General features: G+C 41.5%; 1 protein-coding gene across 9 annotated transcripts in view; it reads right to left on the bottom strand.

Annotated features, from left to right (window-relative positions):
* SUPT3H (SPT3 homolog, SAGA and STAGA complex component) overlaps window positions 1–18,040 on the bottom strand; it is a 455,041-nt gene that overhangs the window by 193,170 nt on the left and 243,831 nt on the right. For all 9 annotated transcript variants that reach the window (XM_045009237.1, XM_045009238.1, XM_045009239.1 and 6 more), the window contains one exon: window positions 10,986–11,070. In XM_045009237.1, coding sequence (XP_044865172.1) covers window positions 10,986–11,070 — 85 coding nt within the window. The remainder of the gene's footprint in view (window positions 1–10,985; window positions 11,071–18,040) is intronic.

An 18,040-nucleotide genomic window follows, 5' to 3' on the forward strand; every position in this document is an offset into this window, starting at 1 on the left:
ACACCCATATAAATTCACTCACTGCCTCAAATGACAATGGCTTTCCTCCTACCTTCATCTCCAACAGAAGTTCCCCTCTGTAATACTCACTCCAATATCCTGGAACTGACACGACTACAACGCCGCATACAACGAAAATAACGACTATGGTGTTCTGACCTGATCTAAATCCACACTAGGCCTCTGGTAGAAGCTTCTCGCATACTGTTTCAACAAGATGATTGAACAAAATACAAGCAGCTTTCAGAGTAGCAGCCATGTTAATCTGTATCTGCTAAAAGAACAGGAGTACTTGTGCTCTTGTTAGTCTCTAAGGTGCCACAAGTACTCCTGTTCTTTTTGAAAATACAAGCAAGAATGTTACCACCTAGAGAGGTAGTAACACAGTGGGGATGCAACAGCTTGAGTAACAATCAGGCATTAGCAGCTAATGCTATCACTCTGTGCTGCTAATCAAATCTGCCTGTGGTCACTTCATTTTAAGGTAGGCTAACTTGAGATAGTTTTGCTGTGAAGACACACCCTCAGAAAGCTGATGCCCAGGCCTTCACACAGCCAAGAATACTAAGAATCTCACATCCAAATACGATTTAACTTCCTATCCTTGCACCAGGCTCTGAAGGTGCACCAAACTGTGTAACAGTGAAATATTTAGACCTTTATTCATCTGTAGCTCTGGGGAAATCACCTGTTCTGGAATGATCCTGTGAGTCATGTTGACAAGAGTTCCCTTTGAGAGAGTTTCTGTTACTCCAACAGCTTCTGCTCCTGTAATAGGAATGACATACTGACAATCTCTTGGGCTCAGAATGTGTGTACGAGAAGTGCAGGATTGATGAAACAATAATAGCCAGAGACTTGGTGTTGCACTGTTGAATAAGTGGAGACATTGTTCACCCCAGGAGCTGTAGTTTCAATCTCCTGTCCACTTACTGCTTTCTCTTATTTACTACAACCAGATGGCTGCATTCTCACAGGGTGATTTCTCCAGACTGAGGAAGCAGGATACATTGCAGGCCATGGAGTGCTCCAGAGAGTATCAGAAGAACTAAAAGTAATACTTTTCACTATAAGACATTATGTTTTAATCTGAAAAAAAGAAAGAGGATCAGCAAAAATAAAAAGCATCAAAGGCGAAAGTTAAGTCTGGCCAGTCAAACTTACCCAACCCTACCTGCTTCAGACAATAAGCCCCATGAGTAGGTTTAGCCACCCCTTTTAAAGGGAAGAATGACATCGTGAAAGAGGAGGTTACTCACCTGTGCAGTGGCTGAGGTTCTTCGAGATGAGCGTCCCTGTGGATGCTCCACTCCAGGTGTTGGTGCGTCCCTGCGCCTTTGCTCTGAGATTTTTACAGCAGTACGCGTACTGGTCGTACACACGCAGAGCCTGCTCCCGCCTGCTCTGAGTGTACCTTAATAGTACGTGTGCACAACCGGTCTCCTCAGTTCCTTCTCTACAATGGAGGCTACCCCAACTCTGAAGCAGAGGGGAGGAGGGTGGGTAGTGGAGCAACCACAGGGACACTCATCTCAAAGAACGTCAGTTACTGCACAGGGTGAGTAACCTCCTCTTCAAGAAAGAGATGTCCCTGTGGGTGCTCCACTCCAGGTGACTTAAAAGCAGTGTATCTCAAAGAGGTAGGGACTTCGGATTTGGTAGGAATGCAGTAGATAATACAGCTCTGCCTAATTGTGTATCAAAAAGAGGGCCTTGAGCAGGGCATAGTGCTTAACAAATGTGTGTTCAGAAGACCAAGTGGCTGCTTTACAGATGTCTGCCAGGGGAACTTGGCATAGAAAAGCCATGGAGGTAGCCACAGATGTAGTGGAGTGAGTTCTGATGCTGGCTGAAGGTGTAACTTTATCTGATAGCACAGTTGGATACACTCAGAAATCCAATTTGAAAGTCTCTGGGTAGAAATAAGTGTCCCTTTGGAACGCTCCATGATGGAGACAGAGTCTAGAAGAGTTCCTAAAGGGCTTGGTTCTGTCCAAGTAGAAGGACAAAGCCCTGCATACGTCTAACACATGCATTGTGGATTCAAAAGAGTTTGCATGGTTTAGGAAAGAAAGTCGGTAGGTGTATCGGCTCATTGATGTGGAATGACGAATGCACCTTTGGAAGAAATTTGGCGTGTAATTGAAGGGTAACCTTGTCCTTAAAAAATAGTGTATACGGTGGGTCTGCCATGAGTGCTGCTATTTCTCAGGCCTGTCTGGCAGAGGTGATTGCCGCTAAGAATGTTATCATAGAGAGGTGTAAAAGGGAGCAATTGGCTAGGGGCTCGAATGGTTGTTGAGTTACACAGGATAATACTAAGTGAAGGTCCCACGGAGGGATAGGTGGTTTAATGTCTGGGTATAAGGACTGGAGTCCTTTGAGAAAACACTCGGTGGTTGGATGAACAAAAACAGAGGTATCATCGATCTTGTCATGAAAAGTTGTAATAGCAGCTAAGTGGAATTTGATGGAGCTGAAAGAAAGGCCAGATTGCTTAAGGTCTAATAGGTAGTCAAGTATGAGCGGAAGAGATGTAGAAGTAGGTGGAAGTTGTTTAGTTGAGCACTATTGTATGAATCGCTTCCACTTTCGGAGATAGGTGATGCAAGTAGATTGTGTTCTGCTATGTAGGAGCACTCTTTGAACCTGCTCAGAGCACGCTAGTTTATTTTGGGAGAACCATGTAGGAACCAAGCTTTGAGGTGAAGCATGGACAGGCTGGGGTGAAGAAATTGGCCATGGTGCTGTGATAGGAGGTTTGGAGTAAGGGGCAATGAAATTGGTGGGCAAACTGACATTCTGGTAAGGAACGGAAACCACGGTTGTCTGGGCCACGAGGGAGCAATCAAAATCACTGTGGCACGATCTGTTCATATCTTTGTCAGAACTCTGTGGAGAACCAGTATCGGCGGAAAAGCATAGAGTAAGTCCTTGTGCCATGGGATCATAAATGCATCTCCCAGGGAATGTTTTCCCAGTCCTGCTCTAGAGCAAAATTCGGGACATTTCGTGTTTTTCGCAGTTGCAAAAAGGTCTATGGTTGGGTAGCCCCAAATGCGGAATATGTTGTGGATGATCATCTTGTTTATCTCCCATTCGTAATCCCAGGGAAACCGTCTGCTTAATTCATCCGCTGTGGTATTCATAGCTCCGGGAAGATAGGTGGCTGATATCCGCATGTTGTTCACAAGGCACCAATTCCAGAGCTTCATAGCTTCTGTACAAAGCGAGTGAGAGGGAACTCCTCCCTGCCTGTTTACATAGAACATGCAGGTGATGTTGTTTGTCATTATCCATACACGTTGGTTGCAGATTAATGGGAGGAAGTGACAGCAGGTGTTGCATATGGCTCAAAGTTCTAGGACGTTTATCTGCAGGGAGGTTTCGGTTGAAGACCATAGCCCCTGGGCTGTGTGGTGGAAAATGTGTGCACCTCACCCTGTGAGGGATGCATTGGTAGTCATTATGAGGGATGAAGCATCCTGGAGAAAGGGGACTCCTGAGCAGAGGCTGGAGGGAACTGTCCACCATAGGAGAGAGTCTGACACTGAAAGGTATGGATAGAGGCTTGTTTAGAGCATGCACATTCGGTCTGTAAACCATGGCCAACCAAGCGTGGAAGCACCTCATGTATAGTCGTGCATTCTGGACCACAAAAGATAGAAAAATAGTAACTAAGTACTACTGGTAACAAACTAACTAACTAGGAAGGAATTCAAACTAAGTGAGAGAAAAAGTCTAATGAGTCTGTGGAGCTCCATCTCAGGCCGGGGATGGTAGAGAAGGAACTAAGGAGACTGGTCACGTATGCGTACTATTAAGGTACACTCAGAGTGGGAGGAGGGGGGGTGAACAGGCTCTGCGTGTGCGCAACCAGTAAGAGTACTGCTGTAAAAATCTCTGAGCGAAGGTGCAGGGACTCACCAATACATGAAGTGGAGCACCCACAGGGACATCTCTCTATCAGATGGCAAGAGAACTTACATCCCCTGGATCATAGAATCATAGAATATCAGGGTTGGAAGGGACCCCAGGTGGTCATCTAGTCCAACCCCCTGCTCAAAGCAGGACCAATCCCCAACTAAATCATCCCAGCCAGGGCTTTGTCAGGCCTGACCTTAAAAACCTCGAAGGAAGGAGATTCCACCACCTCCCTAGGTAAACCATTCCAGTGCTTCACCACTCTCCTAGTGAAAAAGTTTTTCCTAATATCCAACCTAAACCTCCCCTACTGCAACTTGATGAAATTATGCTCCCATTAAAGTCAACAGCTTAACTCCCACTCACTTTTATGGGGGGGTCAAGATTTCACCCACTGTCTGAACTAGCAAAAATGGACTTACAGATTGGGGTCTTCCCTTAAGTGAAACGAGAAGAGATCTTCGTCCCTCAAAAATGGAAGCCAAGACCTTCAGACTGTTTGCTGGTTGGAAAGGGAGACTGACAACCACTTCTGTACATATGCTACCTTTCATTGCTATGTCTTAAGTGTCTCTGATGTACAAGAACACTAAACAATAATATTTAGCTCACAAACAGCACTTTTACCTTCAAAATATGAAATCCACACAATGGATACTTAATGAGTTAGACATTAACCTTTGTACTACAGATTGGGAAACGTGGGCAGGTAAATTGTAAATTACTTGCTCAAATCCAGAGGAAGTCAGCCTCAGAGCTGAGATTTCGGCCTTCCAGTCCTGTGCGCAGGCCATGCTTCTCATGAAATAAAATTTCACATCTCTTTACTAAAGATTTCAAAAGTCTAGTCAATATATAGAAATTAATACAAATAAAATAGAATTTATGGATAAATTCTGTCTTGAGACGTCATGGGAGGCACTTGTGCATAGCTGAGGACAGAATGGAGCCCTTAAGCATAGGGAAATACCACACATTGCACAGAAATTAGTGAATTAACTGGCAGAAGTATGTCATTCAGACTGAACAAGATGGTGGATAATATTTAACAACACAATGCTTTCAGTTCTTCTGTTCTTATTACTTCTGCATTTTAACTGCTTCTAGTTCTTTATATGAACTTTACCCAGCATTTCCTGTTTTGTTTCCCAAAATCTGCTGCTGTAACTGATACACTGGTAAGTATTACATTTAGTACTATAATTATTTGCAATAAGCTGTAAACAGATCATATATAATGCCCCTTCTACTATGCATCTAGAGCAGGGGTTCTCAAACTTCATTGCACCACAACTCCCTTCTGACAACAAAAACTACTATATGACCCCAGAACGGGGGACCGAAGCTTGAGCCCGCCCAAGCCCCACTGCCCCTGGCAGGGGCGGGGGGGCAAAGCTGAAGCCCATGGGCTTCAGCCCCAGGCAAGGGGCCTGTAACCTGAGCCCATGGCTGAAGCCCTTGTGCTTCAGATTCAGCCCCTGGCGGTGGGGCTTGGGCTTCAGGCTCAGGCCCCAGCAAGTCTAAGCCAGCCCTGGTGACCCCATTAAGATGGGGTGGTGACCCACTTTGGGGTCCCAACCCACCATTTGAGAACTGCTGATCTAGAGTATACATGACAGGCAACCAGGATGTGCAGTGTTCTCCTTCAGCCCCCACCCCCTAAACCCTTTTCTATTACTGCTCTCCAATCCAGTAAAGCACAGACTACAATATTGTGTTAAGTTAATTAAATACAGGTATTAAATTCAATTTGTTTCTCTCTGCTTCCAAATTTTCCATTTATTGCAGATTTTTGTACTGTAATATCTAACCACACTACAGATGTCATAGGGAAAAATGAGTTTTAGCAGTGTCAGAGACAACTGGGGCATTCTGCACCCAGGAAGGAGCCCAGTGAGATAGTTTCTGTTATTGGCATCCAAGAAATTGTTGAGTTTTTTTGCTACTTGGCAAGGAATACATCTCCTTTTTCCTCCTCCTTTTTGGGCTTTAAATGTGAAGGGATGAGATTTGAATTCCTCTTTTCCCACTGCTGCAACCACTATCAATAACTATTTGCCTCACTGCACCTGCCCCAGAATCTAGCACTACACGCAACAACAGTGAATATGCACATTATCTTCATGTTTCTGCTAAAATTATCAGAGGTGAAATAGCATCAGTGCTAACGTCTGAATTCCTGATCCTGCAAGTTGCTCCATGCTGACTCTGGGGTTCACCCACATGGAGTAACTTTCACGAATGGGGCCTATGTATCATTACATTTTAATTCAACATCCCAGTGAAATGAATAAGGCAGTTCACACTTTCTTCAGAGCTATTGTTTCAGGCTATCTGCAGAGTCAAGCAGACAGAATTGCATCAGTTTAAACATGGTTCAAATTATTAAAGTTATTTTTGCAACTATAAGGGCCAGAGACTTTTTTCATACAAAGGCTTATATCCTGGAGCATGTCTGTGCATCTACTGAAAAGCAAAAAGAGGGAATAATGTTGCCATTTATACAGTCACATAACTGCATTGTAGCCAGTAGCCATGGCATGGATGCCACCACATCAAGACAGAAAAGGTGTGATGTAGTGTTCTGAAAATGGGAGAGAGAGTCAGGAACCCTCCAGTTCTAGTGTTTGCTCTGATGGAAGCCTTCCATGGCTGTGGGAAAGTTAAAACCTTTTCCCTATCTATAAAGCAGGAATAAGAACATTACAGCAGTCTTCAGAAAATTAATTCATCACTTAATGTTTGTGAAGAGCTTTGCAAATTATCATAATTAATAATCTTTCTTCATTATTAACTTTTCTATTGCCTTTTGTAAGACATTTGATCTCCTTTTTAGGAGTACAGTAGCTACTATTGAAAACATCTGTTTTATCTCTGTGCAACAACCTTTCCAGGAGCAACCAATTTCCTTTAGCTTAGATTTTAAGTTCTTTGGAGCAATGGCTTCTATTCGTGTGTGTACAACACCCAGTACAACAGAGCCTTGAATGGAGCATCTAAGTGCTACTGCAATACAAATAAATAAATAAAATCTAAGAATTATTATTAAATCATTTATAAATAAATACAAATCAGTTTTTAAATATTTGAACAAAAACTTTCATTCAGCAAGGTTTGTCTCTGGAAATGTACTCCAGACCCCTGGTCGAACTTGACTTTGGAATAAAAACTTTGCTACTGCGCTCTGTGGGAGGGGAAATGTAATTAATTATTTTGAACTTCAAAATATTTGTTTCATATAATTATTTTGATATATTGAGAATATGCCTAGGCAAAGTTCCATGTGCCTATTTTCATTCTATCCTGGCTTATTGTTTTTGCTTTCTATTGAGTGTTCTGCAAATATCCAAACATGTATCATAATTAAAATATAGAAATATATTTAAACATTTTTAGCATGGTTAATTTCCTAGTTTTGTTATAGTAATGTACACAGTTTGCATGTACTGTACTATTATACTGATCTGATATTTTTCTGCCTAGTACAGCTTAGCACCTGCTTGAATTATATAATAGTGGTGAAAAACTGGTCATTTCTATTTGTAGTGCATTATTCAGTACACCAAAGAGATTCTTTCTGGTAGCAACCATGATGCATTAATCTCAAAGCAGTGTGCTTTCCAAGGATTTGTCTTGTTTTGTGTTGTCATTCCCTAGGGACGCCAGACTTCATGAAGTATATAATGGTTCAATGTAGCTACCATATAAATCTGTCCAAACTGGCCCCTTCTTTAATAGGGTTCGGATAAATTTTAAAAATAGGAAGTCAAAACTATAAACTTCAGAGATATCAAAAGTAAACCCATCAGTGCTAATCAAGATGGCAACTTATTTTGGAAGCACATATCTGGATTTAATCAAGTATTCTCTCTTCCTACAAATGCCTACACTAAGAAAGATGTATACAACAACATGTTGACCTTGCATCACATACACAAACAACTTCTCAAATGAAATAGTAGACAAATATGTCAAAAATATCTCTCAGTTTTCAGGAGGAAAATAATCAATTGCATAATGTAGCACAGTGTTTTGAGCAACATGATTGGAATATAGGCACTGTGCACTCAAGTTTACAACAAGCATTTATTACAAAGTTTGTGTGTGTTTTTAATACTCTCATATAGGTATAGTTATCTAAAAAAAGAGAAGACAGTATGAATATTTAATAACAGCTCAGTAAGAATGTGAATTATTATAGGATAACGAATGTGCAAAAATCATTTCCAGAAGCCCACCCTGGCATATATAAAAGGCCATGATTTAAGAGTTCCGTCCTGGAGGTGTCAAAGGTCAAAACAATGAGCTATTAAAGATACTTTCACTTCCCTTGAAATAAAGTGCTGTCTTGGGCCAAAAGGTGAGAGGTTAGAAAAACAGTTTGTCTACTGGTCTATTCCCATTCCTCCTCCTGACAGGAAATCATACATGCTCCTAGACACCATTTAGGGTTAACCTAGGGTCATGGCCATCAACTAAGTACCCAGCTAAAGGAATTCATTATTTATTTATTCAAAAGAAAAGACGGCAAGGCCACAGGTTAAATTTTTGTCAAACACAAATTTTACACAAAGTTCAGCTAAGCATTAATCGTGCAATAAAATAAATAATCCTCATTCCATTGCCACTAAAGGAAGAGTAAAGCTGTGGCCATAATTACGTATGATTAAGGAAACAACTGTAAAAAAAAATCTTATTATTATGTACATGGCTGTTAGGTCAAGAAGACACACTGATTTTTCTTAATAGGTATAAGACTGAAATTGGAAATTTCATCTTATCCTTTATGATGTGGTTCAGATCAAATCCTGTAATTCCAATACTGAAGTTTTTTTTAAATGAACTATAAAAAAGCATAAATTATTAATTAACTATTTATTAATTAACTATTGTTCAGGTGCATGTTCATACATCTAAAAAATGTCCTGCTATGCTTACACAATTTTGGGGGATACACAGTAGAATAATATACCTAAATGTTTTGTAAAAATGTAAACTAGACAACATTTTAAAATTGTCATTTGGATGATCTTATGGAGTAGCATTAATACCAAGTGTCAAAATATAGGGAAAAAGAGGTTCTCTTCATGGTTTGAGACAATAATTTCTCAATATAAAGTCCTCAGTAGACATGGTTGATTTTATTTTTAATTAACAAAAAAAAATCAAAATTTCAAAGTTGCTTGAATTTCACAGCATTCAAAACAGCCCAATTTTGGTTTTACACAACATTTTGGTCACCATTTTTAATAAAGTCAGGTTTGGGGTTTTTTTTAACTGAAAATATTATAAATTTTTAATTAAGTATTCACTAAGCAAAAAAATGTTAAACATTTCAATGTTTTTGATAATTGTTTTAAAACATCACACAAAAATGAAAATGTCAATAGTTTGAGAAATCTTTTACTTTTGAAATGGAAAAGGCTATTTTTCAGTTGAAAATTTGTTCTTTGAAAAATTTCTACCAGTTTTACCCCCAGTTTAGCTGGGTCTGGAATTACACACATATAGTTACATAGCACCATAGAACCAGAAACAAACCATATGTCCTATGTGATGAACTAGGGCTATGTCTCTGCAATTTATGAGACTGATATTATAAAGCTGTATTATGAGAAAGTGCTGCATCATAAATGCCTATATGTACATGGATCCATCACTGCTGACAAGCCCCTTAGCACATACACCCCAGACAAATACAATGGGAACTAAAGGTTAATGATGGTACTTAAACCTGACAAAAAAAATTATGCTAAAAAGTAGCTCAAGCCTTGAAAATCCACTTTAGCTGAAGGGAAGAGGAAAGGCGGGAGACAGAAGAAAGCCACACAGGAACAGGAGAACCAGACAGGAAGTGGGACAGGAGAAAGCAAGTTCACGGACATGGGTAAGGGGCTCCAGAAGGAGAGGTCAACAAGCAAGTAGCAGCCTTATGAGATGGGGGGCCCTACACACTTTCCTGAGCCCAGATGGTCTCAAGGACTCTGGACCACCCAACAGACTCAGACCCAGGCCAAAGAATGCCCTGGAGTGGTGAGGAAACTGAGGCAAGGACATACATCTAGTGTTTGTTGTTTTGTATGAACTGTATTCTCCTGTACTTTACATGATTAAGGATAAAAGAGCATTAATGTGTTAAACAATGTACAAAATGTATGTGTGTATATGCATCACAACTACTACATGCACCTCAAAAAGTTAAACTGTAAACCAGAAGTTTTATACCTTTGGGGTGGAGTTCTGGGAAAGGGGTGTGCACTGTGTCTAGAGGGACTAGGAGGCTGGACAGCAGGTTCCAACACTGGGAGGGGGTGCCAGATAGTAGGTCTGCACCCCGAGACTGTGCTGAGGGACCCAAGATTGGGGCACTGGTTAGACGCTGTTCAGGCTCCAGAAGCTTAAAACTCCCCAGGGGATCCAGAGCACAGAGGCTTGGATTCCCTTCACAGCAGTCCTGCTGGGTGGGTGGAAAGGGGTTCTCACTTGGATCTGACACTCTTCATATCTGGAAGTTTAACACTGAACATGTGGACAAAGGTAGTGCCTTTGTGGTTCTCAGCAGTGATTTCTCTAGACCAGAAATGGTGTGCCGAGTCTTCATATATTCACTCTAATATAAGGTTTCGTGTGCCAGTAATACATTTTAACGTTTTTAGAAGGGCTCTTTCTATCAGTCTATAATATATAACTAAACTATTGTTGTATGCAAAGTAAATAAGGTCTATAAAACATTTAAGAAGCGTCATTTAAAATTAAATTAAAACGTAGAGCCCCCCGGACCGGTGGCCAGGACCCAGGCAGTGTGAGTGGCACTGAAAATCAGCTTGTGTGCCGCCTCCGGCGCGCATTCCATAGGTTGCCTACCCCTGCTCTAGACTCTCATGGATGGACTGTTGTTTACGTATTCTAAAGGGAGTCCTCCTTTTCTCTAAGTATAGTCACTACATGATAACATATAGCCTGAAGAATGAGAGGTAAAACATTCTCAATATTCTTACAGAAAAGATTGTGTTGTACCCACACGAAAGACTTTGTAATCGAAAGACTAAAGATATTCTTACCAAATTAATCAGCTGCATGTGGATGATATCTTCCACTAATACTGCAGTTTCATGAAGGGGCCTGCGAACATCCCCTAAGGAAAACCTGGAAAAAAAATGTTTCACATAAGTCTACCAAATCGGAAGAAGAAAAACAAACAAAAACCTTACATGAAACCAAGCAAAAAGAAAAAAATCACCCGTAGTTAAACTTCTAGTGAATTGAAGATGAATTGATTAAATTAAGGAAGAGTGCACTGAGGATGAATATCAAAAGAACAAATCCTAACACAGTGAGATATATTAGAGAGTGGAATGGCCACTGAAGAGCAGACGTGAAAGCCCAACTACTAGGGACAAAACTACAGTAGCCCAAGTTGTAGTAAATGTACTGTAGAGATCAATCCTATGTTAGAAAGGGGATTAATTGAATAGGTCTTAACCACTTTTAATTTCTATGAAGCAGCTCCAGCCACATCATCGTATGGTGGCTAACAGTCAGGATATCATTTCCCCTTCTGTTTACAAATTGACATACAGCCTTTTAATTTTTTACTCATCAAAATATTTACATTAAATGTTTATGTTAGTGTCTTCTTTTTCCAAAGCTAGATGCTAAGTAACACATGCTTTCAGAAGGAAGTGTTAAGGATTAAAAGAAAGGATTTTTTAGGAATTATTACAGATGCCTTGACAAGTGAATTTTCTTCTATGACCTTTATAATTCAGCCCTACAATGCCCTGTACATAACCCTACCTCAAAATGCACAGTATTGACGAGACCAGGAATAGTTACAGAAGCAGTTGTGGTGGTAGGTTTGAAAAGAAAAAGACACACAAATAGGAAATCAAAGATTCAGGTGAAATATTGGTAAAACCAAAGAGATCGTTACAGCACAAACATATTTGTTGTCAGCCTAACTTTGATTCAACAGAACTTCTTGGTAAAGAAAGTAAATTGTTCACAGCTCTCATGTGATTAAACTGCTTCAAGGGAAGAACCTCAATGTACTGGAAGAACTGAAGTAAGGTGCAGCATCCCCTATCCTATCTCTAATGTGAACTGGCACAAAATAAGAGTATCCAATTACTAGGATGAGTCCAAATCTCTCCCTGAATCAGGTATCTGTAATAAATGCCAGTTCAGGGCCAAACATGTAGATCTCCTCAGTCTAATACCAAACTAACCTTACTCTTAACAGCATCATCTGCAAATCACAGGCTAGACCACCACCAGCCTTCTTAATCCTGAGAACGCTACTGATTCAAAGGAAAAACAGGGGAAATCAGAGAACATGTGGACTAAAAGGGGGGAAATGGATCATTAGGCTAGCCAATTTCTACCCTATTATGTAAAGCAAGTAGGATCCTATTTATTTAAAAAAAGTGACTAACATCCCTTCTGTTCTCCCAACACCCTGAGGCTGGAAGTCCAAGCCACATTCAGGCAGAACTGAAGCATCCAGGATTCTGACCGTGGGACTCTGCTAGCATTTCATGCTTACACTAACACTGCAACAAAACTTCCCACACAAAACAGCAGCTTGACTGCATGATACACACATAACTTAGAAGCAAATTTTTAACACATCAGCCACATTACATGTTGAAATGTGTAGCTATAAAATAAGTAGCAATACTCAGCCCTTGCCTACTTTACATACAGATCCCATACGTTTAAGAGCTGACGAGTGAGAAGGAACTTATTAAAGAACTTTTCCCTCGCCTCAATTCCTCTTTCCACATAAAAATAAGACATGGAAATTTCTTCCCTGGCATGAAGTGCAGTACCATAGCCTACTACTACCTGGCAACAGAATCTCTGCATCCACAACAAAACTTTATTAAGTACTTCTTGGTTCAAACTAAACAGAGTAGCTGTAACATCTGACAAGCACACTACAAGCATCCAAAATAATCATGAGAACTTGTAAAGAACAATTATTTTAGCACCAGGATTCTCAGGAAAACACAGAAGTCATGGGCACTCATTATTCTGCAAGTCTTGTTGGTTATCTCAACCTCTACTTTTGGCTCCCTCTCTATCCAACCTTTGATTAGATTATTTTAGAAAGTTAAATCTTTTCATCCCAATATGCTTCCAACAGGGTGGTTGTTGCTTGGATCAGTCAAAACTTCATCATACCAAATGTATGTCAAAACAAAGAAGCCATTTCAATACTATATCATTGCAGATATGAAAGAAGACTTAGCACATTTTCTAATCTCCCTCAAATAGCCTTATTGTAGAAACTCAGTGTGAGCAAGGGAGGCAGAATTTGGTCCATAAGAAACAAAGTAAAGGGAGATACTATTCATTGTGAGGAGAGTCAAAGTGGTAGAAGAGGAAGTTACTCATCTTGTGCAGTAACGATAGTTCTTCGAGATGTGTCCCCTTATGTGTGCTTCACTGTAGGTGTATGTGGATCCCTGCACTTCGGATAGGAGATCTTGACAGCAGTGTCCATTCAACCCTCCCACGCCCTCTCCCCGCCTCATGCTCTGTCTCGAGGCTAAATAGCATTGCATGGGCGAACCACCCTCAGTTCCTTCTCTACTGCAGAGTCCCTATCTAAAACGCCAAAGTAGAAGGAAGTAGGGCAGATTGTGGAACACCCACAGAGGGACACATCTCAAAGAACCATCATCACTGCACAAGGTGAGTAACTTCCTCTTCTTCTTTGAATAGTGTCCCTATGGGTGCTCCACTGTAGGAAACTCCCGAGCAGTATCCCTAATGAGAGGTTGGGGCTTCGGAGTTGAGACGTTTTATGGATGATAATACTGCATCTATTACAATTGATTTAGGCGGAGGATGCAAAAAAAGAAATTCCGCATTCTTAGGAGATGCATAATATTTTTTTATCGGCCTGTTTGCATGTTGGTGTGGCCAATGCTGGCGTTTGCCATATTAACTTAGCTGGATCCAAAAGCATCTTGTTGATGGGGAGGGCTATCCTGGAGGAGGAGGAGGATGTATGTAGGATATCCAGAAGCGTATGGTGAGTATCTTAACATTCTCAAGAGATACTTATAAGGTATCTGCCATCCTTAGTCAGGTCTTGGAAGACTTTAAAATCATCTGCCTTAGACAGTGGAAGGGGCATTACTGCCTTATCATAGAATCATAGAATCTCAGGGTTGGAAGGGACCTCAGGAGGTCATCTAGTCCAACCCCCTGATCAAAGCAGGACCAAACCCAACTAAATCATCCCAGCCAGGGCTTTGTCAAGCCTGACCTTAAAAACCTCTAAGGAAGGAGATTCCACCACCTCCCTAGGTAACCAATTCCAGTGCTTCACCACCCTACTAGTGAATTTTTTTTTTCCTAATGTCCAACCTAAACCTCCCTCTCTGCAACTTGAGACCATTACTCCTTGTTCTGTCATCTTCTACCACTGAGAACAGTCTAGATCCATCCTTTTTGGAACCTCCTTTCAGGTAGTTGAAAGCAGCTATCAAATCCCCCCTCATTCTTCTCTTCTGCAGGCTAAACAATCTCAGTTCCCTCAGCCTCTCCTCATAAGTCATGTGCTCCAGCCCCCTAATCATTTTTGTTGCCCTCCGCTGGACTCTCTCCAATTTATCCACATCCTTCTTGTAGTGTGGGGCCCAAAACTGGACACAGTACTCCAAATGAGGCCTTATCTGAAGAGGAAGAAGAGATGTTAGTAACTTTCTCCTCTAGTCTGACCTCCTGGCTCCTCCAAGATCTCCTCAGAGATTCTTAGGCTCTAGAGATGGTGGCTGAGGGGGAATGCCTCGCAGTCTCTGAGTGGGTCACACTAGATGCCCAGGAGGCATGGTACCTACAGGCTGCCCATGGATCCCAATAGGACCAGTGGGCAGTGGAAAAAGCATGGGTGGTTGATCCCCTGACTGGTCATACCACTGGGGTTGTCCAGAACAAGGGTATGACTGGGCAGTCCTGGGTTGATAGCAAGAGGAAGCACGATGAGAGTAATGGAAGAGGACCCCTCCCTGGTCACTATCTGACTCTCCATTGGAAAATGGAGGAGCCAATACAGAGAGCAGAGGTTCAAGGCTCGGTGCTGGTGGTGATTCTTGGGCTTAAGATGTGTCTGGTACCAGGGCCCCCGTACTGATTAGAAGAGGCTCTGGTACCTCAGACACCATGAGAATCTAAATTCCTGTGGTGCCGCAGTAGTCGGTACCGTCAGAGATTGCCAATATTGAGTCAGCGGTACCAAGGGAGTTGGAGACTTCGGCTTCACAGAGCGGTCCGGTGATGGTTGCTCACAGTCATTAGTGATGAGAATGTCCGTACCAACGCTGTCTGCCTTGAGGAGATCTGGTCTCCATTTCTGTCCCTGACCGGTGGTACTGCTGCTTCAGTGCCTATGCCCATAGGGTCATTAGGCCTACCAGCAGTATCTGTCGCACCAGACCCACGCAGTCTGTGCCTACGATGCTTAGGCACCTTCAGTGCCATAGGGAGACTGAATGTGCCAGAAATTTCCTCTGGCTAGTTTGGGGCTGACAGCTCTCTTTTTGGTCTTATATGGAGAATCCGAGGATTTCTCTCTCAGTTCACCAGCCTTGGAGTAGAAGGCTGCAGAAAAGACTGATGTCGCCTGGGAGACTCTGGGCATGGGTCAGTCACAGGCTGAAGAGCTCCCTCCATGAGGAGCAGCTTTACTTTCAATTCCCATTTTTTTCAGGATCTGGTTTTCAGCTGGTGACTGGCGTTCTTCGAGATGTGCTGCTCATGTCTGTTCCACAGTAGGTGTGCGTGCTCGCCACGTGCACCAGTGCTGGAAGTTTCTCCCTCAGCAGTACCCGTAGGGGGAGCGCTGCTGCGACCCCTGGAGTGGCGCTGCTATGACGCGCTATAAGGGGAGCCGCGTGCTTCCCCCACCCTCAGTTCCTTCTTGCCAGACCAACTTCGAGAGTGGGGAAGGAGGGCGGGATGTGGAATAGACATGAGCAACACATCTCGAAGAATGCCAGTTACAGAACAGGTAACTGTCCTGTTTAATTTAAATGTAAATATTTGGATAGTGTGTAGACATTGTATAAAAAATAGATCACTTGTGTTCATATTGCTCTCTGACATGACACACAGTAAGTAATCCACAAACCTAAATCTATTTACTTATACATATTAGGATTAATAAATGAATCAGTAATTCTATTAATGTTTTTATTAAAATGATTAAATACAGTATGTAACAAACATGTACACACATCATAGAATATCAGGGTTGGAAGGGACCTCAGGAGATCATCTGGCCAACCCCCTGCTCATAGTAGGACCAATCCCCAGACAGATTTTTGCCCCAGATCCCTAAATGGCCCCCTTAAGAATTGAACTCACAACTCTGGGTTTAAGCAAGCCCATGCTCAAACCACTGAGCTATTCCCCCTGCAAGCACAAAAGCACAAATCCTTCACAAATATCCAAATCATTTACATATGCCCTAACTAGCCTATGCTGTATCTAAACTAAAAGGATTCAGCACCATCATGACCAGAACACACTGATGATTATTTTATACTGGTATTTTAAAATTATTTGCCTTTGTTCCTAAGACTTTACAAGATGTAAAACCAAATTTGGAACAGCGCAAGTAAATGGCTGGCTACTAACATATTAAAAATTTGGATACAACAAACCATGGTCTATATTGATATTAAACAATGAATATATTATATAAATATATTAATAATTGGACAATTTTTCTGAAAACACAAAACTGAGGGCAAAATTCTGCTCTCTGATTAGGGCATTGGCTCTCCAGTGAGATACTGTGCTATCCTGCATGCACAGATCTCCCACTGATGTAACTGACAACTCCACACATATGCAGAGTGAAGAAATAGCAGAGACAAGTTCCAATACACAGATCTAAGAGGTGAATTTTGCCCCAAATCTTTTTTCCTCCATTCAGATTTCCAAAAGGATACATCAAATTTGATGGCTAGAATTCCATATTTGACCAATAACTAGACTTAAGTAAAAGCAGATTCACCACTATACACATACACACTCTCTCTTGCTCTCTTTCCCTTTTAATCTTTGAAAGTTATTTGTATCTCAGTTTCTATTCAGTTTTTCCCACGCGACTGTTGCCAACTTCTTTCTCCACACACAGAAAGCTAGATATTGGCATGATGGTTTCTGCAAAAAGAAGTAAAAACCACCATATTTACCCACAGTCGCTTCCTCTTTCTCTGAAATGTACAGTGGATTTTCAAGCTACTAAAAAAAACCAAAAAAACATGAAACCTGAATAATTGCTCATGATATTTTATAGTTTGTCCTTTACCCTATTATCCTCTTGATTCTGTTTGTTTAATAACAATCTTTTCTATGTCAAACAGGAATGCCCCTTCCTTTTTCCTGTGGTAATGTTATGTTTCTGACATTAAACTGACAAATACATGAACACTGAGAAGTTAAGGCTTTGATTCCTTTCTTCATTTATGCTGTTATATTTGAACAAGCAGTAAACTAAAACCTGAAAGGAGGGAGGGTTCACCAAGCTACAGGCTAGCTGATGGGTAGAAAATAACTCTGTCATTGCTTCTGGGGTTGAAATCAGACTTTGTTTAATATCACTTTGTGTGTTTCATTTCCTACGGGCTATTTTTTTTTTAAATGGTGCAGTAGACAGCACTTACAAAAACACTCTACCTGGTTAAAGAATAAACCATTTTCCCTGTGCACAAAACCAAAACTTGTACAAAAATGCAGCGAGGACCTGTAAGTGAATTCCAAAGAAAGAATAATATATATATAGATATATAGATATAGATATATATAGATATAGATATAGATATAGATATAGTCAGTGTACCAAATGGTAAAATGCCAAAGAACAGTGGTTTTCAAACCGTGGAAGGGACTAGATCACAGTGGCTCTGGTCAGCACCGCCGACCAGTCCATTCAAATTCCCATCGGCGGTGCTGCCCGGCTAAGGCAGGCTAGTCCCTACCTGTTCTGACACCATGCTGCACCCCGGAAGCGGCCAGCAGCAAGTCCAGCTCCTAAGTGGGGTGGCCATGGGGCTCCACATGCTGCCCCCACCCCAAGCACTGGCTCCGCACTTCC

This window comes from Mauremys mutica, chromosome 3 (genome assembly GCF_020497125.1).
Source record: "Mauremys mutica isolate MM-2020 ecotype Southern chromosome 3, ASM2049712v1, whole genome shotgun sequence".
Classification (NCBI taxonomy): Eukaryota; Metazoa; Chordata; order Testudines; family Geoemydidae; genus Mauremys; species Mauremys mutica.